Source organism: Monodelphis domestica, chromosome 5 (genome assembly GCF_027887165.1).
Source record: "Monodelphis domestica isolate mMonDom1 chromosome 5, mMonDom1.pri, whole genome shotgun sequence".
Taxonomy (NCBI): Eukaryota; Metazoa; Chordata; class Mammalia; order Didelphimorphia; family Didelphidae; genus Monodelphis; species Monodelphis domestica.
In genome coordinates this window covers 114204067-114230922 of record NC_077231.1, presented here as the reverse complement: position 1 = coordinate 114230922, position 26856 = coordinate 114204067, and the positions used below count along the sequence as shown (strand labels likewise).

General features: G+C 37.7%; 1 protein-coding gene across 2 annotated transcripts in view; it reads right to left on the bottom strand.

The window, feature by feature from the left end:
* The window catches only part of PRMT8 (protein arginine methyltransferase 8), a 160729-nt gene that overhangs the window by 98947 nt on the left and 34926 nt on the right, over positions 1-26856 (bottom strand). The window contains exon 2 of one of the 2 annotated variants that reach the window (XM_056799128.1): positions 1827-2012. In XM_056799128.1, the coding sequence (XP_056655106.1) occupies positions 1827-2012 (186 nt within the window). Of the gene's footprint in view, positions 1-1826; positions 2028-26856 lie in introns of both variants that reach the window. The other variant, XM_056799126.1, reaches the window with a different exon arrangement.

The window sequence follows — 26856 nt, the reverse complement described above, 5'->3', positions numbered from 1 at the left end:
TGCCACAAGCACATTTATTCACAAACAGTCATAGACTGACCATTTCTACGCCTTTCCTACACCTTCTTACTTTGAAATTTTGTACATTGCTCAAAACCCAACTGATTTCCAGATCAATAATCCAGCCTTGGAAAACTGAGTGCCGACTCTATTATGTTGAATCAGAAAACAACTTGCATAGAATCAAAGAATCTCAGGGGACTTGAGAAATCATGTAATACCAAGCCATTCTTGAATGAGAATCCCCTCTACAAAATTCCCAGCAGATTGCTATCCTAGTCTTTGAATGAATACATGAGTAATGAAACAGCCTTTTCCAGTTTTAGAATGTGTTGTTCGGTAATTTTTTCAATCATGTTCAACATTTCACGACACCATTTGGGGGTTTTCTTGGCAAAGATACTGGAATAGTTGCCATTTCCTTCTCTGGTTCGTTTGATAGATTAGGAAACTGAGGCAAAAAGGATTAAGTGACTTTCTTTCCCAGGGTCACACAGCAAAAAAGCATCTGAGGGATACAGAAATCAAAAATATCAATAAACACATGAAAAAATGTTCTAAATGTTCTCTCATAATTAGAGAAATGCAAATCAAAACAACCCTGAGGTATCACCTCAGACCTAGCAGATTAACTAACATGACACAAAGAAAAGTACAGATGTTGGAGGGGATGTGACAAAATTAGGACATCAATGCATTGCTGGTGGAGTTTTGAATTGATCCAACCATTCTGGATGGCAATTTGGAACTATGCCCAAAGGGCACTAAAAGATTGCCTGCCCTTTGATCAAGCCATAGCACTGCTGGGTTTGTACCCCAAAGAGATCATAGGGAAAAGACTTGTACAAAAAGATTTATAGCTACACTCTTTATGGTAGCAAAAAACTGGAAAATGAGGGGGTGCCCTTCAATTGGGGAATGGCTGAACAAATTGTGGTATATGTTGGTGATGGAATACTATTGTGCTCAAAGGAATAATGAACTGGAGGAATTCCATGTGAACTGGAATGGTCTCCAGGAATTGATGCAGAGCAAAAGGAGCAGAATCAGGAGAATATTGTACACAGAGAATGATACACTGTGGCACAATTGAATGTAATGGACTTCTCTGCTGGCAGCAATGCAATGATCCAGGACAATTCTGAGGGACATAAGAGAAAGAATATTATCTAAATCCAAAGAAAGAACTGTGGGAGTAGAAACACAGAAGAAAAACAACTTCTTGATCACATGAGTTGATGGGGATATGTCTGGGGACGTAGACTCTAAACGATCGCCCTAGTGCAATTATCAATAATATGAAAATAAGTCTTGATCAATGACACCAGTAAAACCCAGTGGAATTGTACATTGGCTATGGGGGAGGGGAGGGAAAGAACACAAATCATGTAATCATAGGAAAATATTCCAAATTAATTAATTAAATAAAAATTTCAGTTGAAATATAAATAAATAATTTTTTAAATTTTTAAATTTTTAAAAAGAAACCATCCAAGGCCAAATTTGAACTCATCAAGTGAGTCTTCCTGACTCCAAGCCTGGTTCTCTATTCACTGCCACATGGCTGCTTCAATTTTTTAATAGTGAGGGGAAAATGCAAAACTCCTTGACATTCATGAGCAATGGACTGGGAGTCAGGAGACCCAGGTTCTAGTCCCAGCTCTAGAACCAACATTCACTGCTAGTCTCTTTCTCCTTCTAAGTCTTCAATTTCCTCATCTCAAAAATAATTTCTAAATTCCTTTATGATTCTAGCATTCTAGGATTTCTTTCACTCTAATTCACTGAATCTTTCCTACATTTCTACTAGGTTGTGATGATTTTACCTCATGAATCCCAAAGTGAGCATAGGAATCAAAGTAGTAATCCCTTGAGGTCATCTCTTCTGGGTTTAACAGCTTAGACATCTTTCCTCGTCCAGGGCAGCTGGGCTGGGTGGATACATGATGGACACACTGTGCTGGCTTGGGAGCCACTACAGGCTGAGGAGGTTGAGAGGGTGCACTGCTGACCTGGAAGCAAAGGGCCTGGTGTTAAACAGAAGCAAAAGATGAGGATGACGAAAAGGAAGCCCAACTCTCAAGCTCTTCCTTCCCCCTGACCCCCAGCCCCTTTCCCTGAGCCCTTTCTCCTACTTTCTATCATCAGCTATTATTTTCCAAAGTGTATGAGGGCCATTAGGAGTAGAAGAGATGCTTTAAAATCCTGTAATTACCCTCTCCTTCTCACAAAATCTTGATCATTTAAATTGTCTCTCTCATCTCAGGGAAGCTACTGGAATCCTTCCTTTCCCAGAAACCAAGATGGGACTAAACAGAGAACTGATGGATTTCTACCTACATATGGACCTCCCATAAGTACTTTCCCCTTTTTCCTCTTCAAAGTATACCCAAACCCTTCATCTCTACCCATAAAAGATACCTCTCGGTGGACTAGAGATGACATCAGTCCTTCAGTATTAACCAAGTTAATCATGCAGTGTTTACATTGAATTCAATAATTCATTTTTTATTATTTGCTTACTATTCAAGGTATTGTGCTAGACACTGGGAACCCAGAGATGAAAAATAATACTAGGTATGCCTTTGAGAAACTTAGAGTCTATTAAGACAGATACAATATGCCCAGAGATAAGTATAATACAAAACAAAGGTTTATAGGGACAAAGGAAAAATCCAGACAAAATAAGTCAGGAAAATTTATCTATTTTGGCTTGTGAGTCCTCTGAGGTCAGAGGTCCTGTTCCAGCATATTCATGAATCCAGCATCACACTGTGAACAATTAGGAGCTTAAAGAAGACTTTTTTGGTAATGATGGTGATGAAGGTGAAGGTGACAGTGATGTGGGAGGCAGTGATGATCATGGTGGTAATGGGGTTGGAAATGGCAATGGGAATATGGTAATGAAGAAGATGATGATAGCAATGGAGTGATGGTGACATTAAAATATGGATGGTGATCATGGAAGTGGAGTGATCAGCTAATGATGATATCATAATGTAATGGTGATTGTGAATGGGGATGGCTTTGGGCAGTGGGGGAGTAATCAAATCCCTCTTCCTTATTTTACTTAGTTCCACTTTGTTGAAATCCAGAGGTGGGAAAAGACTTACAAATGAGATCCTATTTGCACCTTTGAAGTGACATGAAATATTTGTGAAGCAATTATTCTTGCTACCATCAGGGCATTTGCTGACTATCCTATAGATCTTCTGGATACTATGCCAGTGGTTGCCACTATGCTTCATCTTCCCAATGTCAGGTTCAGAAAATGAATGTACAAGGAGATAAAAGTATAGAAGGGAAAAGACAAAACCTATTTTTAAAAAGTATCCAGATCTCTAGAAAGATTCTCACAGCCTCACATTTTTTTTTTCTTTGCAAAAAGATCATCTGAATAGTATGGCATTAAAAGCACTGGTCCTGGAGTCTGAAAACCTACATTGAAAGCCTCACCCTGATCACTCTTAGCTTTGTGACTCTGGGAAAGTCACATAACTTTTTTTTTTTTTTGCTCAGGTCCTCATCTAGGAAATGGAGATAATATTGTTTGCATTGGGAAGCAACATATAGCAGAATGTATTTTGTTATATACAGAAGGTATATCAGAAATAGTGATGGATTTATAAAGCAGAAATGTGACTGTGGGTGACTCATATAACCTCAGTGATCCAGTCAGCCTTCTTAAAGTGTAAGTAACAAGAGTTGTCTATTTGCTTTGATGGAAGGAGTTTTCATACCAGGATAATCATCCAGAGAGAAAATAGTAGTTCTAATACATGACACATGAATAGTTTTCTCCTCTTTTAGAAATGGTTTCCCCCAAGACACTTTACAAAAAGCTAGATTTGTAGTCATTGAGATATTATACATAGCAAAATTCAGGTAAATTGGTCCATGTATCCTAAATGGATAATATGTTCAGAAGAACACAACTTTTTATTAATGACAGGAGGAACTGTTGAATGTTAGTCACATGCTTTAGCTCAATCACAGGCTAGACCCTCTACAAAATACTGAAGCTGCAATCTTGGCAAGAGAAAAAAGTCTGGGTATTGCCAGTCTGAGTACCCTCTAATGCCATAGAGCTGATGCTCAAATAAGGCACTGCCTGGTGGTCAACCTAAGTATTGCACTACCTCACTGGATTAAAAAAAAAACAACAGTGACATAATGACTTAAAGAAGACTTATGAAAACATCACAGAAAGGACCATAAGGTGTCAAATTGGGATTGGTCTGGGAATTTTTTATTTGCTTATTTTTGCTTTTGAATTTCTGATTCTTTGCCCCAGTGTTGCAGGTGATAAATGTGGAGATATAATTTCTGCTCTTTCAAAAACCTTTTCTTGGGAGTTGTTGAATTGATGGAAAGCTTCTTTTTTTAATGAATTTTTATTCTGTAATTTTTCTTAAATTTCTTTCCAATAATCAGTTCACAAGAATTTATTAAGCACCAAGAATTATGCTGGGTGCTAGAAATACAAATACAAAAAATGAAACAATCCTTCCTTACAAAGATCTAATGTACTAATGGGAGAGACAAGAAGTACATGTCAAAATATATACATCATAAAGTGAATAAATGCAAACATGCTTAAATTAATTAAATCTAAAAATAGTGTGGGTGGGAGAGAAGTTGGGCAAAGAAGGAATATGTTAGCCAAGGCATTGTGTAGAAGACAAGATTGAGCTGGATTTTAAAAGAAACCCAAGTCTCTCTGAAGCCAATGTAAGAAAGGTAAGAAGGAGATCCCTCCCAGACATATGGAGGGGCTAGGATAAAGAGAAAGAGAAAGGCGATGGAATATCCTATGTGAGGAAGAAGAAAAATGCCAGTTGGTTGGGATTTCAGAATGTGGGAAGTGGAGTAATGAAAAGATAGGTTTGGCACAAGTTGAATAAGACCTTAAAAGCTAAAAAGATTTTCTATTTTGTCCTAGAGGCAATAGAAAGCCACAAGAATATGATTTTGAAACATTTTCTTGGTTCTTCACCAGAATTGTTTCTTTACAATCTAGATTATGATATTTTTTAAAATTTCATTTTCCCACATGGGATTTTCCTCTTGAAATTGGCCCGCTACATTCCACAGAATCCCAAAGGCATTGTACTTGTGAATATTATTGATTATGAATGCATTATGCCTGTTGCCTACAGCAAAATTGCATTCTTGGCCATCAGCCCTACTTAGTACTATTGACAACTCAGTGGCTTATTTGCATGAGGCAATGAATTCATTCTTATTGCTTGTCTTTTTGTATGTTAAGTTTTGGCACATGCTATTTAGTTATTGTCATTTGAACTTTTTAAAAATGTGTTTGTTATATTAAAGTTCCCAGCCCTCTCCTTCCCTCCTACTAGAGAAAGCATTATTTTCAATACATATAAATATATAAACTATTTTATTTGAACTTGAGTATCCATTTCACCACTTAGTTGTTTAGTGATTTGCTGAATAACATTTTAAGAGAACTTTGAACAAAATGAAAAGCAATTTTTAGAAAAGTGATGGAAAGCAATAGAGAACCACAAAGGTTTTTTATTCTTTTTTTTTTAACTTCTATCTTTTGTCTTAGAAATGATATTAAGTATTGATTTCAAGGCAGAAGAACAATAAGGGCTAGGCAATCAGGTTTCAGTGATTTGACCAGGGTCACATAGCTAAGGTGTCTGAATCCAGATTTGAACTCAGGACCTCCCATCTCTAGATCTAGTTCTCTATCTCCTAAGTCTTTTAATTTTTTTTTGTTCAAATCCTTACCTTCCATCTTGGAATCAATTTGTTCCATGGCAAAAGAGTAATAAAGGCTAGGGATGGGAATTTTTTTAACTCTTACCTTCCATCTTAGAATCAATACTGTGTATTGGTTCCAAGGCAGAAGACCTGTAAGGGTTAGGCATTGGGGCTTAAATGACTTGCCCCCACACATACATAACACAGATGGGAAGTATCTGAGGTCACATTTGAACCCAGGACCTATCATCTCTAGTCCTGGCTCTCAGTCCACTGAGCCATCAGCTGACCCCATACATCTTTTAATTCTTAGGAGTAAAACCTAAGTATAAAATAAGAATATTATTTTAAAAAACACTAAAAAGGGCTATGAATGACTTGAATAGAAGTGCAGACGTCAACAACAAGTTCTCACTAGGAAACTTCCCAGTCTGTTTTTGTGTAAAATACAAGCCAGGTAATCACTTTCAAATTCCTGATACAGCAACAGTAGAAGATAATACCTAAAAACTCATCACTTGACCTCAATGTGAAGGACAAACAGTGATTTTAGAAGTTGTGATTTTTCTTAAATGAGAAGAAAAAGTCTGCCTGTAGACAAGCTGAAAAGCTTAAATAAGTGACAAAAGAAGCTTCTCTCACTGAAATGACTGGATTTAGATTAGCTACTTTCGGAAGGAAATCAAGAGTCAAGTTTTTCTCAGGAAAAAACCTCATGCTTTCCAGAGAAGAAATGCCAGTGAGTTATGCTACCAAATCACATCATAACTGGCAAGCACCTGAGTCAGGCAAAACGAGTTACCTTCTAGAGCACATTGAAGAGCTTCTTTTTACATTTGTGCAGAAACTTGGCATCTTATAGCAGGAATGCCTGCAAAGATCAGAAGGACACAGTGGCAGAGCAGGATATGATTAATTAGCCAAAAATAATCTGGAATCTTACATATTACAGGGAAAAGAGCATTGAACTTGAGTTCAAATTCTGTCTTTGCTATGTACTACCTAACTAATGATGGACAAGTCATTTAATCTTTAGCATGTCTGAGTTTCAGTTTGTTTGTTTGTAAAATGAAGGGTTTTCGATTGAATGACCTGGAAATTCCATTCCAGCTATAGATGTATGATTCCATGCTGTGTTTCCTATGCTATCTGATCTCTGCTAAAGGGTCCTTCTAATCCTTCCAGGCTTTTCCTGCATGCCAGGCTGTGCCAAAGCTTATTCTGCTCCATTGACACAATCATCCAAAAACTATTCCCTTAGGGAACTTTGAAGAAGCATTTTTAGCAGAGATGATCTGTGCCAATAATGAATAAATATCCTCACTTAGTCATTTCAGTCATCTCTGACTCTTCATGACCCCATTTGGGGTTTTCTTGGCAAATAAGCTAGAATAGTTTGCCATTTCCTTCCTTAGCTAATTTTAAAGATGAGGAAACTGAGGCAAAGTTCAGTGACTTGTCTAAGGCCACATAGCTGGTAAGTGTTTGAGACCAGATTTGAAGTCAGGTCCTCCTGAGTCCAGGGCTGTCACTCAATCCACTATGCTACCCAGCTGCCCATCAGATGAATCCTATTTGGCAAAAAGGTGAGAGGTCTAACTCTGTGATACTTGTGGGGTTTTCTTAAAGAGAAGCAAAGCAGCCTGATTAGGCAGACAGGATTGGTTAATCAAAGGTCAGCATGAATGACTGCTATTGACAAACTACCAAATGATGAGTAATTGCTGATTAGGATAAAACTGTATAAGAAATAGATGGGGCATGTGGAGATTTGTCAAACTCAGGAAAAATTCCAACTAACTTCACCTGACCTAAGGCTTGCCACTTAGCCTTGGGCTCTTGGACTCTTCGTTCTCTCTCATCCCCTGTCACCAAAGCCTGTCAAATTTGCCTTTATATCTCTCATATGTGCCCCCTGTTCTCCTTTGCCACTGCCAGAACTCTGGTATAGGCCCTCATCACCTCAAATCTGAATTATTGCAATAGCCTGCAGGTAGCCTGCCTGCCTTATCTCTTCCCACTCCAATCCATTCTCTCTTCAATCATTAAAGTGATTTTCCTATGCAAGTCTGATAATGTCACCTCCCCACTAGATAAACACAGTGGCTCCCTATGGCTTCTGGGATCAAATACGAAATGCTCTTTTTAACATTCAAAATCTTTTATCACCTAACCTTCTCCTACATTTCCAATCTTCTTACATATAACTCTCTGACAAGTGCTCTTTCCAGTGATACTGGACCCCTAACTATTCCCAAAATAAGACACTATCTCTTGGCTCTGGGCATTTTCTCTAGTTGACCCCAAACTCTGGAATTCTCACCTTCCTCTGTTCTGATCTCCATGGCTTCCATTAAACTCAGATAAAATCCTCTTCTCTAGGAAGTTTTCCTCAATCTATTTTAATTTCATTGCTTCTCTCTGATCATTATTTCCTGTTTATCCTGAAACTAGCTTGCTTTGTATTTATTTATTTTCATGTTATTTCCCCCATTAAATGGTAAGCTCCTTGAGTGCAAGGACTATCTTTTGCTTTGTTTTGTATCCTCAGGACTTGGCACAGTGCCTGCTACATAATAAATGCTAATTAGTGCTGAGTATTTTTTCCAATTATATATAAAAACAATTTTTAACATTAAAAAAATTTTGAGTTCCATATTATCTCCTTCCTTCCCTCCAATATTTCTTCATTGAGAAGGCAAGATTTATATAGGTTATACATGTACAGTCATATAAACATATTTTCATTTTAGTCATTTTGTGAAAGAAAACACAGACCCCAAAAAAGAAAGTTTTTAAAAATGTTCTATAATCTGCATTCAGACTCTATCAGTTCTTTCTCTGGAAATGGATAGCATTTTTCATCATAAGTCTTTAAGAATTGTCTTGGCTTATTGTATTGCTGAGAAAAGTTGAGTCGTTCACAATTGATCATCATATGTACAATGTTCTCCTGGTTCTATTCACATCACTTTACATCAATTCATGTAAATCTTTCTAGGTTTTTCTGAAAGTATCCTGTTTGTCATCTTCTAGCACAATAGTTTCCCATCATAATCATATGTGAACTTGTTCAGCCATTCCTCAACTGATGGATACCCCCTCATTTTCTAATTCTTTGATAATACAAAAAGGGCTACTATAAGTATTTTTTGTACATATATATCCTTGTCCTTTTTTTAAAGGCTCTTTGGAATACAGATCTAATAGTGGAATTCTTGGATCAAAGGTGATGTACAATTTCATAGTCCTTTGGACATAGCTCCCAATTGCTCTCCATGATGACTGAATCGGTTCACAATTCAACCAACAGTGCTTTAGTGTCCCAATTTTCCCATGTCCCGTCCAAAATTAGTCTTTTCTTTTCTGTCATATTAGCCAATCTGATAGGTATAAGATGGTACCTGAGAATTGTTTTAATTTTCATTTCTCTAATTAATAGTGACTATTTTTCACATGACTATAAATAGCTTTGATTTTTTTTTTCATCTGAAAGCTACCTGTTGATATCCTTTGACCTTTTGTCAATTGGGAAATGATTAATATTCTTATGAATTTTATTGTTTTCTATTTTAGAAATGAGGTCTTTATCAGAGGAATTTGCTATAAAATTTATGCTCATTATTACCTCCATTCTATTTTCCTCCCATTTATCCTCTTGCTCCATTCACACTGTCCCTCCTCAGAATTGTCTGCCTTTTACCACAACCTCCCCAAATCCATACTTCTTTCTGTCAGCCTTCCCTTTCTCTTTTACCTCTTTCCTCCTACTTCCCCATTAGATAAGATAAATTTTTATATTCAACTGAGTATTATGTTATTCCCTCTTTAAACCAATTCCAATGAGAGTAAGTTTCAAGTGTTGCCTGCCATCTCTACCATCTTACCCTCTAACGAAAAAAGCTCTTTTGCATGTTGTTGGTATGAAATAATTTATGCCATCCTATTTCTCCCTTCCCCTCTCTCCCATTGCATCCTTCTTTCTCACCTTTAAATTTAATTTCTTTAGGTATTATCCCATCATATTCAACTCATACATATACCCTCTATCTATGTATACTCCTTTTAACTGCCCTGATAATAATAATAAAGTTCTTGGGCATCACAAGTATCATCTTCAAGATGATAGCAGTTTAACTTTATTAAATCCCTTATGATTTCTCTTTCCTGTTTACCTTTTTTCCTTCTCTTAAGTCTTGTATTTGAACATTAGATCTTTGAGTCAGCTCTGGTCTTTTCATCAGAAATGCTTGAAAGTTCTCTATTTCACTGAATATCCATTTTTCTCCTGAAGGATTATACTCATTTTTGCTGGTTTTGTGATTCTTGGTTGTATCCTAGTTCCCTTGATCTCTAGAATATCATATTTCAAGTCCCCCGATCTTTTAATGAAGAAGCCACTAAATCATATATTATCCTGAGTGTAGCTCCATATTAGAACTATTTGCTGCTTGTAATATTTTCTTTTTGACCTGGAAACTCTGGGATTTGACTATAATATTCTTAGAGATCTTCATTTTGGGGATCTCTCTCAGGAGATAATTAGTGGATTCTTTTTATTTCAACTTTAACATATGATTCTAGGACCTCAGAGCAGTTTTCTGATAATTTCTTCAATGACAATGTCTAGGATCACTTTTTTTATCATGATTTATAGTAGTCCAATAATTCTTAAAATATTTCTCCTTAATCTATTTTCCTGGTTAGTTGTTTTTCCAATGAGATATTTTCTTCTATAGTTTCATTCTTTTGACTTTGTTTTATTTTCTTGATATCTCATGGAACCATTAGCTTCCACTTGCCCAATGCTAATGTGTACAGAACTGTGCTTTTCAGTGAGCTTTTATGCCTTCTATTCCATTTGGATGACTCTGCTTTTTAAGGAGTTCTTCTCTTCAGTGGATTTTCTTAGTATTACCATTTGGCCTGTTTTTTAAGACATTATTTTCTTTAGTACTTTTTGTACTTTTTTACCAAACTGTTCACTTTTATCATGATTTCCTTGCATCACTTCCATTTATTGTCCTAGTTTTTCCTCTCCCTCTACAGGAATTCTTTGGGGAGCAGGGGATCCCAGGACTAGTTCACATGTTTCTTTAAGTTTTTGAATAAAGATATTTGACTTTTTGTCTTCCGAGTTTGTTTTGGCCTTCTTTGTCAACATAGTAACTTTTTATACTCAAGTTCTTTTTTTGTTTTCTCATTTTCCCAGACTATTTCCTGAATTTTAACTTTTTGTTAAGGTTGGGTTCTATTTACAGAGTGGAGGAAACACTGTTCTAAGCTTTGGGGGAGGATTCTTTCTGCTGCTATTTTCAGAACTAGTTCTGGGGGCCTATCAGTTTTCAGTTCTTGCAAGGTAGTATGATCTAAGGAAAGATGTCCTTACTGCTGTCCTTGCTTATGCTTTTATCTGTGAGTGTTCAAAAACACTCTTTTTTTTTTTCTCCAGAGTTGTGAACAGGGTCCCCTACTCCCTTGTAGCCACACATTTTGGTGTGTTAGTGCTTCTTCTTGCCCTACAATAGCATTGGTGAAGATGTGGCATGTGTGCAGAGCCAGTACCCAGGGAGCTGCTCCATTCCCCCTCTTCCCAGTACCCAAGGATAATTTTTGCATGCCCCACCCTTCTGTCCAGCCACCCAAAGCAAGAACTTCCTCCCTCAGCTCTCTCTGGTAATGGGAGAGAGGGGGTCAGTCAAAGACAGTTTGAATTTGCCCTCTGGGCACTCAAACTTAGAAAGGTTTGCCAACACTGCCAAGACTACAACTCAGAACTGAATATGGACAATGCAACAGAGTTCTGAACCTAATTATAACCTCCTTCTGAGCAGTTGTCTGACTCCCTTACTGTCTATGAACTGAGAGCCCCAGAAATCATTGTTGCTTATTCAGTACTCCCAAGGCCTGCTGTTGGCTTGCCAGTGCCTGTACTGAACTGTGCTCCATTTCAGGCCAGTGAGACAGAGCTTTCCTTACAACCTTCTAAGTTCTCTGAGTAGAAAGTTGTTTTGACCTGTCCATTTGTTGGTTCTGCTGCTTCAGAATTTGTTTTGAGGTCTTATTTTAAATGATTGTATTGAGGGAAATTTGGGAGAGCTCTGGTGAGTCCTTGCCTTTACTCTCTTAACCTGGCTCTATTTGCTTGATTTATTGATTGATTATAGAATACCTTCTCAGATTTGTGCACAGAATCAAGGAAAGAAACTATCAATTTCTACCACAAGGAAAGTTTTCTGTTGATTCTTATGCTATCAAAATCATGGTTAATTAGTAAACTGTATAGCACTGTGTCAGCTCAGCTGGATGGTTTAGTTTAGGCTCTCACCATTAACCTTTTGCCCTGTTACTCTCCCAGAAATATGAAAAGCCAGAAAGAGTGTACCCTTCCCAAAAAACCTGTACCCTTCCAATTCCACTATTTCCTGCAAAAGAGGATTACACACTTTGACAAAGGTTAAATGGATCATTATATCATACAAATAATTCATGATACCCTAGATTATCTGCTAGATAATGATTGGCTTTCGGTATTGCATTTATGGAGTGGATACTATCAGATCCTTAGGGCAGGATTTTTGCCATTTTGAGTATTTGCCCTACTTAATTCATCTTGGTTCCTGCTACTTTTCAATAGCTCATAGAGACTTGAATTATGTGGAGTATTAGTGCATGTGATTAAATTAATCATCTTTGGGAAGACTGATCAAAATTTTTGGTTAATTAGAAAATGATGATTTAAAGTTGTCAATTAATGTGTGCTAGTTTCACAGAACTTATGACAACCATTAACAGTACATAGTATCCTATCAAGGAGTCAGTACAAAGTCAGGGAAAAAAATAGAAGTATTCTCCAATTGACCACTTCTAAAGAAACTTCAAAACCTAAACATTCTCTAAGATTTGGTGGTTATTATCACAAATTTGTAAAGAACTAGGCTATCCTTGCCAGGCCATTGAATGATCTCACTTGATGCGTGATTGAAAAGCATTGGAACAGAAGGGAAGAAAAGTCATTTTGCTCTGAACCCTCTGAAGCCATTTGACTTCCAAATGTGAACAAGGTTTCAAAGATATTATTAAGTGCCTTTCACATTCACCAGCGCTGGGCTACATAGATTGGAGCAAGTCTTTTGTCTTATGTTTGGATGCTAGCCTAGAAGATTTAGGAAGGTTTGTATCAAAACAGCAATGGTCATCAGAACACAACTGCGTTTTCCAGAAAAAGACTTCTTGACAGTAAGTCTTTACAAAAACTAAGATTTGGGGCTTTGAAGTAAGCTCTTACTGAGATAGGGCTGCCATTCCAAATGTATGGAAATAATTTCAGGTGTTTAACAGACAAAAATCCATTAACCCATATTTTGACCAGACCAAACTGAATGCTGCTTACCAGAAATAGGTGGCAATACTAGCCAGCTGTGATATCAGGATGAGCTACGGGCCAAGAAGGGGCGATATAGAAACAATAATGATTATCTGTGCTATCTAAGAATTTGAATGAAGTCAAATGAAAACATAACAGAGTTCAATCCTTCCATCAGATAATTTGCCAGTCACCTACATGAACCCCATTTCACCGAACACACCCTAATTTCTCCACTTATCCTTGTCCAATTATTATCAAGAGCAAATAACCACTGATATTTTTTGGAAAATGATGCAAATAAAGAAACAGCTGAGTAGTGCAGTGGAGTCAGGACCTAGAGTCTGGAAGACTCATCTTCCTGAGTTCAAATCTGGCCTCAGATACTTACCAACTATTTGACCCTGGGCAAGTCACTTAACTCTATTTGCTTCAGGTTCTTCATCTGTAAAATGATCAGGAGAAGGAAATGGCAAACCACTCTAGTACACTTGAGAAGAAAACCTCAAATGGGGTCATAAAGAGTCATATGTGGCTGAAAACAGAAGAACAACCAAAAAGAAACATTGGGGGTACTCAAGTTTCATTTCCCAAATAGCACCCTACTATTGAGACAGTAGCTTTAGGCAGAAGTTGAGTTGTGTAAAGGATTGCTATACCAGACTATAACTAATCCTACACATGAGAGTGGACAGGATTGGAACCCAGAGGGAACTCCTTTTCTGCCTAGTTTTTCAGTTATAGAGACCACCTAGCATATGCCAAGATGGCATTTGATAATACGAACAGGTTTTGCACAGTCTTTTCCCTCCCTAGCTAAATTCCCATGATAGAGTCTATAAGAGACATTCCCTTCTCTCTACCCATCCTAGACTGATATGTAGGCTATGCACATGAGTCCCTTAGTTTCTTTGGATGTGTTCTTTCCTATTTTAGATGAAAGAGACTAGGATCAGGCTATTGAGCCAACAGGGTGGCACTTAAGTCTGTGCCAGGATTTTCTGAAAGGTAGATATTGAGGTGCAAAATAAAAGCAAATTGCTTGAACTAGCCCAGCAAAAGCAAAGGATGAACTAATTTATCTATCAGTTATGTCATATTTGGAAGTTAATAAGGCAAATTATATATAGAAATTGTGTTAAAGACTGAGCCCACTCTCCTCAGGGGATGAGGTAGTACAAGGGAGAGTATATCACAAAATACTAGAAAGAAATGTTAGTATTTTTGCTGCTGTCATATCTGTAAGTAGAAATTTTTCTTTATCAGAAAGAGTCCAGAAAGAGACAGAGATCAAGAGACAGAGAGACAGAGACAGAAAATGAAAAGAGAGAACAATAACCAGTCTGGGCAAGCTTCAAACATATAATTGTGAATATATCTATAGGTTTAAGGACAATGATGGTCAGTCTAGACTTGATATCCAGAAAGGTCAGCATGTCACCAAAAAAAGTATCTGACCAGTGGCCAACCTAACTTAAGATGCTATTTAAAAGATAGTTATACTTGTTGTCTGGCAATACTAAGAATCGTGGATTAATCAGATGTATGGTTGAGATTTAAGCTCATATATTGGTATACATTGCTGTACTTGTCAACTATTATTGTATATGTTCTGCTTTCTATTGGTTGATGTTGATGTTAATACTTGTGAATGTACTGGTGTTATTATGTATTTTTATTGCAGCTTTGTGTTTCTTTGCTAATAGACAGGACGTTTGTGTGAATCATTGCTATGTGTACATGTGAAATGCCCTGCATGTAATTTAGATATCTTGTCATTGAAGAAACCTGTCAAATGAAGCTTTGTATTTTTCTGTGTTTATTGCATATAAGGTTAATGTGAATATGATATAAACAATACTGTGCGATGATTGCATGTGATGATAGGATCATTATCTCTGATGTATTTAATATTGGTGCTTTTGTTGCTTAGGATGTATATCTGTGTGGGAACAGGGGAAGGGAAATGAATGTAACCAATGCTTCAACATGGCAATGCTTTATCACTACAGGGACCCAAGGTCTCTAGTAATTTGCACAGAAGGAGTCAGATGAAATACAACCTGTGAAAACCTGGAAAGTGAAGCTGCCCTGATTTTTTTAGGGGAGAGGCTGAAGCCAGGGAGGCCCTAAGGTTTCAAGTGGACTCAGGAAAGGAAGCAGCTTTGGTTTTTATATTCTTTCTTGGTTCTGCTGTCCCTAGGAGCTGCCAAGCTGCCAAGAACTCCTCAAGAAAAAGCTATATGGGGGGCAAAGACAAGATGAAAGAGAAAATATGCTGACCCACCTGATATCTTCCAAATTACCTTTCAAACAACTATTATATAATGGCTCAAAACAAATTCTAGAGAAGCAGAACCCATAGAAAGAGAAGGTAAAATAATTTTTTTAGCCCAAAACAACTTAGAAAGCCAGCACAAAAGATCTAGTGCACCAGGAAAGAAGTAAAACTCAAAGCAACACACTATGTCAGGCCTCACTGCAATAATGGACCTTGGGAGCAGGTGGGTCAGTAGGAAAGGCTTCTAGAACTCTCAGCCACTGGCTATAAAGGGGAGGGGTCAAAAAAAGAGTCAATGGCTTGATAGAAGAGACCCAAAAATTGCTGAAGAAACTAATACATTAAAGAATAGACAAGGCTAATTGGTAAAAGAAGTACAAATATCCACTGAAGGAAAGAACTTCTTAGTTCTTAGCAGGCTTAGGCAATGGAAGAGGTACAAAAATTCACTGAGGAAAAGAAGTATTTAAAAAGAAGAATTAGCCAGATAGAAAAGGAGGTACAAAAGCTCACTGGAAGAAGATAATGCCTTAAAACTAGAATTTTAAAAATGGAACCTAATGACTCTGAGAAATCAAGAAATAATCAAAGTCAAAAGAATGAAAAAATAGAAGAAAATGTGAAAAGCTTCATTGGAAAAACAACTAACCTGAAAAACAAATCTAGGAGAGATGATCTAAAAATTACTGGAATTCCTGAAAGCCAAATTTAAAAAAAAAACAAAAACTCAGGCATCATCTTTCAAGGAATTATCAAGGAAAATTACCCTGGTATTCCAGAACTGAAGGGTGAAGTAGAAATGGAAAGAATTCACCAATCACCTCCTGAAAGAGATCCCCAAAGGATAACTCCAAGGAATAGTATAGACAAATTCCAGAACTCCCATGTCAAGGAAAAAATATTGCAAGGAGCCAGAAAGGAACAATTCAAACTTTGTACAGCCACAGTCAAAATAACACAAAATTTAGCAGCTTCTACTTTAAAGGATCTGAGGGCCCATCAAAACTGAACATAATCCTCCAGGGGGAAAATGAGTATCAATGAAGCAAAGAACTTACAAACATTCCTAATTTAAAAAAAAAAAACAGAGCTAAATGAAAATTTTGATGTTCAAATATAAGATTCAAGAGAAGTTTAGGAAGGTAAACTGGAAAAAGAAATCAAAAGACATTCAATAAAGTTAAATTATTTGTATACCTACATGGGTGAACAATTCTTGTAACTCGGAACTTTATGGTTATTAGAAAAGATAGAAGTAGTATACATAGACAGATGAAAAGAGTGTGAATTGAATATGATGGGATGATATCTAAAAAAAATAAGAGTGAGAAGAGGAATATATTGGGAGAAGGGGAAAGGGAGAAATAGAATGGGGTAAATGATCTCATATAAAAGAGGCAAGAAAGAGCTTTTATATTAGAGGGGAAGACAGGGGTGCGGGTGGGGGGGGGAGATGGGGAAAGAGCTCTTGAACCATACTCTCATCAGAATTGGTTGAGAGAAGGAAGAATATACACAATCAAATGGGTATGGACATTTATCTTACCCTACAGGAAAGTATAAGGAGAAAGAGACAAGATAAGTGGGGCAGCAGAGGCGGTGCAGAGAAGGCAGGGGACTGATAGAAAAAAGGACAAATTAGGGAAGTGGGAGTCAGAAACAAAAAATTTGAAGATAGAAAGGAGAGAGAAAAATATTAAATGGTGGAGGAAATAGGATGGAGAATAATACACAGTAATCACAACACTGAAAAACTTTATAAGTATCTCTAATAAAGGCCTTATAGGAATAGCTGGGCCTTTCCTCAAAATAATAAACAGCATATATTTAAAATTATCAGCAAGTATTAACTGCAATGGGGATAAGTTAGAAGCCTTCCCAATAAGGAATGAATCAAGGATGCCCATTATCAACTCTATTGTTTAATATTATACTAGAAATGTTACTGGTAGCAATTAGAGATGAAAAAGAAATTGAAGGGATTAGAGTAGGCAATGAGGAAATTAAACTATCACTCTTTGCAGATGATATGATGGTACACTTAAAGAATCCTAGAGAATCAACTAAAATGCTAGTGTAAATAATCAACAACTTTAGCAAAGTTGCAGGGTACAAAATAAACCCACATAAACCATCAATATTTCTATATATTTCCAACAAAACTCAGCAGCAAGAGGTAGAAAGATAAATTGCATTTAAAATCACTCTAGAAAATATAAGGGAAACTATTTGCCAAGACAAACACAGGAATTATATGAACACAACTACAAAACACTTCACACAATTAAAACTAGATGTAAATAACTGGAAAAACATTAATTACTCATGGGTTGGATGAGTTAATATAATAAAAATGACAATCCTCCCCAAATTAATTTACTTACTCGGTGCCATGCCTATTATGGAATAGGAAAAAAGTATAACAAAGTTCATCTGGAAGAACAAAAGATCAAGAACATCAAGGGAAATAATGGAAAAAAGTGATGGATGGGGACCTAGCAGTACCAGATCTTAAACTGCACTATAAAGCTGAGATCATAAAAACAATATGGTATTGGCTAGGAGACAGAAGGGTGGATCAATGAAATAGACTAGGTGTAAATGAATTCAACAAGCTAGGATTCAATAAACCCAAAGATCCTAGATTTTGGGACAAGAACTCACTATTTGACAAAAAACTGCTGGGAAATTTGAAAAACACTATGGGAAAAGTTAGGTTTAGATCAACATTTCATGCCCTTTACCAAGAAAAATTCAAAATGGGAAAATGATTTGGATAGAAAGAGCAAAATCATAAATAAGTCAGGAGAACATAGAATAGCATACTTGTCAAATCAATGAGAAAGGAAGGAATTTAAGACCAAACAAGAGAAAGAGAACATTTTAAGATGTAAAATGAATACTTTTGATTATATTGAATTTAAAAGGTTTTGTACAACAAAGCAAATGTGACAAAAATTAGAAGAGAAGCAACAAACTGGGAAAAAATTTATGATAAAAATCTCTGACAAAGGTCTAATTTCCCAAATATATAAGGAACTAAGTCAAATTTACAAAAAATCAAGCCATTCCCCAATTGACAAATGATCAAGGGATATGAATATGCAGTTTTCAGATAAAGAAATCAAAGCTATCAATAAGCACATGAAAAAGTATTCTAAATACCCTCTGATTAGAGAAATGCAAATCAAAACAAACTGAGATACCACCTTATTCCTAGAAGACTGACTAATATGACAGTAAAGGAAAATAATGAATGTTGGAGGGGATGTGGCAAAATTGGGACACTGATAATTGCTGGTGGAGTTGTGACTTGGTCCAACCATTCTGGAAGGCAATTTTGAAATATGCCCAAACGGCTTTAAAAGGCTGCCTGCCCTTTGATCCAGCCATACCACTGCTGGGTTTGTACCCCAAAGAGATAGTAAGGAAAAATGTTTCTACAAAAATATTCATAGCTGTGCTTTTCGTGATGGCAAAAAAGTTGGAAAACAAGCCAATGTCCATTGATTGGGGAATGGCTGAACAAATTGTGGTATATTATGGTGATGGAATACTACTGTGCTATGGAAAGATGAATTGGAGGATTTCTGTGTGAACTCGAAAGACCTCCAGGAATTGATGCAGAGCAAAAGGAGCAAAACCAGGAGAACATTGTACACAGAAAGTGAAACATGGTGGAATGATCAAATGTAATAGACTGCTACTAATAGCAACACAGTGATCAAGAACAATCCCAAGGGTCTTATGCCAAATAATGCTATCCACTTTGAGAGGAAGAACTGTGGGAGTAGAAATGCAGAAGGAAAACATGCCATGTGGTTCTATGGGTATCTGATTGAGGGTTTGGGTTTTAAAAGATCACTCTATTCAAAATATAAATAATATGGAGACAAGTTTTGAGCAATAATACATGTATAACCCAGTGGAATTGCTTGTCAGCTCTGGGAGGGGGGAAAGAAGAGGGGGAGAGAAAGAACTTGAATAATGTAACCATGGAAAAATATTCTAAACAAATAATTTTTTTAAATAAGACTACAAAAAGGATCTCCTTTCTCAAATACATAGAGAAATGAGTCAACTGTATAAGAATGCAAGTCATTCCCCAATCAATAAATGATCAAAGGATATCAACAGGCAGTACTTAGTCAAAGTAATTAAAGTTCTCTATGTAAATGGGAAAATGCTCTAAATCATTATTAATTAGAGAAATGCAAATTAAAACAACTCTGATATACCACATCATGCCTAAATCAGATTTGCTATTATGACAGAAAAGGAAAATGATAGATTTTAGAGGAAATATGGGAAAATTCAGACACTACTGCACTATTGGGCAAGTTGTGAAATAATTTAGCCATCCTGGTGAAATAATTTAGCCATCCTGGAGAACAAGTTGGATCTATGCCCAAAGAGCTATAAAACAGTACATACCCCTTGACTCAGCAATATCATTACTAGGTTTGTTTGCCACAGAGTTAAAAAACCAAAAAGGCAAAGGGTCTATGTGTATAAAAATATTTAAAGTAGCTCTTTTTGTGCAGGCAAAGAATTGGAAAGTGAGGAGGTCCTCATCAATTGCTGAATGGCTGAGTAATAGATAGTTTATGATTGTAATAAAATACTATTGTGCTGTAAGCAGGAGAAGCTCAGAAAAACCTGGAAAGACTTACATGCACTGAAGCAGAGTAAAGTAAGCAGAACCAAGAGAACATTCTACATAGTGACAGCAATACTATATGATGAACAATTGTGAATGTCTTAAATATTCTCAGCAATACAATGACCCAAAACAATCCCAAAAGATTCATTATAAAAAAAAATGTCATCTACTTCCAAAGAAAGAACTAACTGATGGAGTCTGAAACCAGACTAACATGGATTTTTTCACTTTCTTAATTTTTTGTGTTTTTTCTTCCACAAAATAATTAATATGGAAAAATGTTTTTCATGGTTGCACATGTAAAATCTATACCAGATGACTCACCATCTCAGCACAGGGGTAGACAGGGAGGTGGAGAGGGAGGAAGAGAATTCAATACTCAAAATTCTTTTTAAAACATCAAAAACTGTTTTTATATGTAATTATGGGGAAAATTTTTTTATTTAATTTTGTAAAACTCTACCTTCCATTTTAGAATCAATACTAGGTATTGATTCCAAGACAGAAGAGTGATAAGGGCTAGGCAATGGGGATCAAGTGACTTGCCCAGGGTTACATAGCTAGGAAGTGTCTGAGGCCAGATTTGAACCAAGGACATCCCATCTCTGGGCCTGGCTCTCAATCCACTGAGCTACCCAGCTGCCCCCAAAAAATATATATATTTTTAAATAGAGAGCTATGTTAGCAGAGCACCTGTCAGTTGTTTGTGTGTGTGTGTGTGTGTGGACCTGTGATTTCATCAGTTTAGGTCATAGCCAGTGAGGAATGTCCTTTACCAGTGCTGATTCACATCTTCTCTGAATTATATAATCTTAGAACTGTTGAACTGAGAGTTTAAGTGACAACCTCATACAATCAGTAGGTATTAAAGGTAGGACTTGAACTCAGATCTTCTCACTCCAAGGCCAGCTCTGTATCCATTAAGTTATTTGACCTCTTTATACGTACCAGGTATGCATTTAGTAAATACTAATTGTTTAGGTGATTTATTAATCACTATCAAGATGACTGTTGGCTTTGGTTTCAGTCTCCTGAACTTCTAGGATATAGACTAAAGTTGCCAAACTTGTTGCCCAAGATGAGGCCAGCAAAACTCCCAAGTAAAGAGAATGAGATCAAAATGTAATTGGGAAACAATTAACAAAGTAAATAAAAATACAATGCAACATAGATAATGTTAATTTGTGGTTGTTGTTTTTTTTTTTAACCACTGAGTTCAAATCTGATTCAGGAATTTCTACCATATCTTACCTAAAGGTCTGGGAAAGTGAGAAGAGGGTTAGAGGATGATGAGAGGTTGATAACTCCCTACAGGAGCACATGATGGATTTCCTTTCATTTTCTGTTTGATGAACTATGTAAAATGTATGCCATGTATGGAGATCCTATTCAGGTGGTGGAAGTCTCGACCAGAATGGAGAGCCTAGAAAGACAGAGGGGCAGGCTCTAAAGTATACTAGAAGGGACAGCTAAGTGGTCCATGTAGTAGATAGCCAACCTGGAGTCAGGAGGTCCCAAGTTCAAATGTGACCTTGGATACTTCCTAGATGTGTGGCCCTGGAAGAAAGACACTGAACCCTGATTGCCTAGTCCTTGCAGATACTTAGCATCAGTTCTGACAGCTTCTGGTAAGAGTTTTCCATAAACTATACAAACTAGCAATGATATGTTTGAATAGTTTGAGCAATATGCCATGCATCCTTCTAGCTTCACTCCAGACCTAGCCAGTGCCATCACTTGAAGCTGCTTGTTGGCAGTAGAAGTAACTGCTGTGTCTACACAATGAATACTATGAAGAGGCTGCCATTTCTTAGGAAGGTTCACTCATGTGCACAGATTCCCATAAGACCTCCAGGCTGGTGGCTCCGAACTTGGGGGCTAGACCCTCTTACTGGAGGATGAAGACTGTGACATGCCGGATCTCTAGTCTTGAGTTCCGTATCACTCCGGCCATAAGGCATGAACCAAGGAATAGAAGGAGTTGAGGTGCCTAAATTATGCTTGCTATTTGATAGGCAAGGTGGCTGAGGATCACGGAAGGTCAAAGAGTTCGTTCAATAGCAGTCAGGATCTGAACCCAGACCCAGAGCTACTGGCACTGAATCAAGATGCCATCTCATCCCCTCCAGGCTCCCCAGACATGGATGCATTCACCCTAGAGATAGCCCCTGGGAAGTGGGGCAGACAGACGGGGTGAAGACAAAAGGAGGAGGACAAAGTGTGACTGCCCCATTTTCCCAGTGTGTATCTAGGCTATGGCCTCTGGGAAATAAGCAGCGCTTCCCAGTTTAGCAACATCAGATTTCAAGCTGATGAGTTCCTGGGGCCAGGGCCGGGCAGCAAAAGGCAATAGGGACAGAAGCTGGGCTTGCTTCATTAGAATGCAGCAGGTGTGCCCACCCTGCGCTTGGGATGTCGGTCACGGTCTCCATGAGGCTAAAAATAGACCGTGTCAATTGCTCTCTCTCTATCGGGAGGCAGGAGTCACCTCTAAAGCTGATTCAGAGAATTGGCAACGCTGGGGGAAGAGACTGACCCCGATATCCACTCAATTATTTAAATATGTTTAAAGAGGTGGAGTAGGAATGTCCTCATTGTTCTCACTTGTGCAGATCTGTCAAGGTCATGGATACCTGGATACCTGGAAGATCTAGGCAACCCTTTTTCCCACAAATACCTCTGTCTCCAATCACAAGGATTTCTGTCTCTCTGTAGGATTTTCCTCCATTTCCCCATCTTCCTCCTTTACAAGACAGATGACCATATACACACATTCACTTGCACGAGTGCATACACTCTCCGTCTCTCTCTCCGTCTCTCTCTCTCTCTCTCTCTCTCTCTCTCTCTCTCTCTCTCTCTCTCTCTCTCTCTCTCTCTCTCTCTCTCTCTCTCTGTCTCTTTGTTTCTCAGTCTGTCTCTCTTACTCTGTCTCTGTCTTACTCTCTGTCTCTTTGTCTGTCTCTTACTCTCTGCCTCTCTCTCTCTCTCTCTCCCTCTCCCTCTTTCCCTCTCCCTGTCTCTCTCTCCCTTTTTCCCTCTCCCTGTCTCTCTCTCTCTCTCATGTTAATAAAATTAAAAGTGTGTCCTGTGTGTATTTACACCCAAAAATATACACACTTATCACACACATATATATGTACATGTACATATAAATAAAAGTAGATAGATAGATAGAGATACAGAGAGATAGAGACAAGGAGAGAGAGGAGAGATAGAGACAGAAAGTGACAGGGAGAGACACGGGGAGGGGGGAGAGAAAGAGAGAGAAACAGAGGGAGAGAGAGAGGGAGAAAGATGGAGAGGAAGAGAAAGAGAAAGAGACAGAGAGAGAGAGAGAGAGAGAAAGTGAGAGAGAAATTTCCCCATCCAAAGAGGTCATTGTTAAACACTTTCTGGAACACCACTACAGGGAAGAAAAATTTTCTAAGCTACTTTTTTTGTGGTTTATAAATTGCTTTCCTTCTCTAACATATAGGGCCTTTGTTAGTATCACAACTCTGAAAGGCAGGTAAAGGAAGCATTATTATTATTGCTAGTTTATAGATGAGAAATCAGAGGATGAAAGAAATAAAGAGATTTGACCCAATTCACCAGTAAATGGTGGAGCCAGAATAATCCTTTCTCAGGCCTGGTGTTCTTTCCAATTCACCGTGTACAATTTTTACCATCATTTCCCCATTAGAATGTAAACTCCTTGCAAGTAAAGACTATTTCATTTGTTACATTTGTACTCCAAGTTCCCAGTAAAGGTTCAGTCCTTTCTGATACTTCATGACCCCATAAGAGATTTTTCTTGGAAAAATTCTGGAGTGGTTTGCCATTTTCTTCTCCAGTAAATTAAGGTAAATAGTTAAGTGACTTGCCCAGGGTCACACAGCTATTGAATATCTGAGGCCAGATTAGGACTCAAGTCTTCCTGACTCCATCTAAGCCTATCTATTGAACCATCTCACTGTTTTCAATTGAATGCATAGTAGGAGCTTTAATAAATGCTTGTTGATTGATTGATAACTCAATTTATAATCATTTCATATTTTTTAAAACCCTTACCTTCAGCCCTAGAATCAATACCGTGTATTGGTTCCAAGGCAGAAGAGTGGTAAGGGCTAGGCAATGGGGGTCAAGTGACTTGCCCAGGGTCACACAGCTGGGAAGTGTCTGAGTTCAAATTTGAACCCAGGATCTCTTGTCTCTAAGCTTGGTTCTCAATCCACTGAACCACCCAGCTGCCCCCAAATAATTCCTATTCATGTAGCACCTCAAAAAACATTTGCTTCATAAGGGTAGGCACAAGAGGTAGGCAATTCCAGCATCATTCTCATTTTATAAAGTCACTTGGAATCCAAAGTGGTTGTCTAAAGTCATATATTGAGTATATAACAAAGCCAGAATTGGAACTCGGGTTTCCTGGCCCCAAAGCCATGACAGCGTACTGCCCTTGACTATGTGTGATGCCTTACACAGACCTGACCTTTGTCCTTTGAGTTCTGACAAGCCTGAGAATGGTGACCCTGGGCACACATTTATTGTATAGAGACACCAGAATAAAAACAGAGACCCTAAAGACATTCTGGGAATGGAGTGGGTAGGGTAGCCCTTCAACAGGGACAACAGGACATCTGCCTGGTGTTGCTCAGTCGTTTCAGTTGTGTCCAACTCCACATATCCCCATTAAGGTTTTTCTTTTAAATGGGGGCAAACATGGTTAAGTGACTTGCCCAGGGTCACTAGTAAAGTTTTGGAGGTTGGATTTGCACTCAGTTCTGCCTGACTCCAGGTCCAGGACTGTATTTACAATGTCATCTAACAGGACAAAGACTATGTTTTGACTACAAGGTGACAGCAGAGATCAGCCCTAGGAGAGCAACCGTCCTCTTGCCTTCTCCAGGCTCTTTCCAAACATCACAGACTTCTCTTTTACCCCCTGATCTATGGCCTTAAAAATTAAACTACATATAAATATAGTCCTGGTGCTATGTATAACGGGTCTCTCAAGATTTAATATCAAAAAAGAACCTCCTCATCCATTGTTAAATGAAAAACGAATTCTGACTTCTTCTCTTTCCCTCTTACCTCCCATCATGCATACTTGTAGGATCCCCTCAATTCATTAAAAGAATCCAGCATTTGAGATCAGAAGACCTCGCTTCCAATCCTACCTCCATTGCTCCCTCCCTTCATTTGATTTCTTTGGGCTTCAGTTTATTCATCTGTAAAATGGAGAGGTTAGATCAGATCAGGAGTACCTGACCAGGCAGCATTTATCCATCTGTGACCCATTTGACAGGTGGGGAAACTGAAGCCAAGAGAGGTAAATATGGTGCTCAAGGTCAAGGAGCAAGGTCATCTGTGGTCACCAGTAAGGGGGGGGGAACCAAACAAGAAAACAATGAGGGAGAAAGAGGGGGAGCAAGAAAAAGAGGAAGGAAGAAGCAAAGCCTTAGAAGAGGGGAGGGGAGAAGCAAAGGTTAGACAAGGAGGGAGAGGGAAGGGGGAGGGCAGAGGAAAGGAAGCCTGTTCACTGCACCAAGCTGACTGAAGCCAACACGAGCCAATGAGTCTATAAATGGCTCCTGCTGGCACCAGCCCAAGCTGTAAAAATGATTTCCCTGAGAACAAGAGGCCCTGCCAAAAAGAGCCAAAAACATTCCTCCTTCTCCAAATGTCAAAAGAGCTTTTTTCTAAACCAATCCTCACATGCCCAAAAGAAGCCAGACGGAGAGGCAGGGTGACCAAGTCAGAAAAGCACTGACTGCCCCAGGCGTTAGGAAGGCAGGCTCCAGGTCCCAGCTTTGCCACCTTCTACCCGTGTGACCTTGAACAAGTCACTTCACTTCTGACCAGTAGTCAGCTTCTCTTTAAAACAGGGACCCAGACTAGGGAGCTGACGGTCTGTCTGCCTTTGGTAAGACCATGTCTGAAAGATGATGTTGGGCTTGGGGGACAGCATTTTCATTTTAGAAGGGACACAGAGAAGTTAGAAGAGAGCATCCATCTCTAGAGCTATAGTCCTATGAATAGCAGCCTTGCCCGGGTATGGGAAGGACAAAAAGAATTCCTGTCCTCAAGAAGCTTGGAGTCCACTTGGGGAATATGTTATATTAATTACTTACATATGTGATATTGTTTACATGCTTTGTTAATTATTCTCTATGTTGTATTATGCATATACATTATGTTATATATTTGATTAATCAAAATGATCATATTCTTATTATTTACATGTTATACTACTTATTTTTGTTATATTAGTTATGCTATATCATGCATTAATTATTCATCTATTATACAAGTTAAATGTTAATTATGTCATGTGTGCTATATTAATTATATATATATGTATGTTGTGTTATTTCTATTTTTATGTTATATTAATTAGGTATATATTATGCTATTTGTGTCACATTAATTATATAAAACTATATTATTTATGTGTGTTAATATTAATGTATCTGTATATTAATTGTCATATTTTGTTTATAAATGTTATACTATTTATATATGTTGTATTGATTATGCTAAATATGCCTGTAAATGTTTGTTATATTAACATGAATGTTTCTATATTATAGTATTCATATTTTCCTATTATTTCTATATATTACATATTATACACACAAACATTATTCGTATGTTATATTCTCCCAATAGACTATAAACTCAATGAGGGCAGGAACTCTTTTTGTCTTTCTATCCTCTGTACCTAGCACATGGCTTTGCATATAGTTTGCCTATTAATAGATATATAACCATTTGGAGGTTGGGTTACATTAACTCTAAAAGGGACTGGGCAAGGCCTTGTGTAGGAAG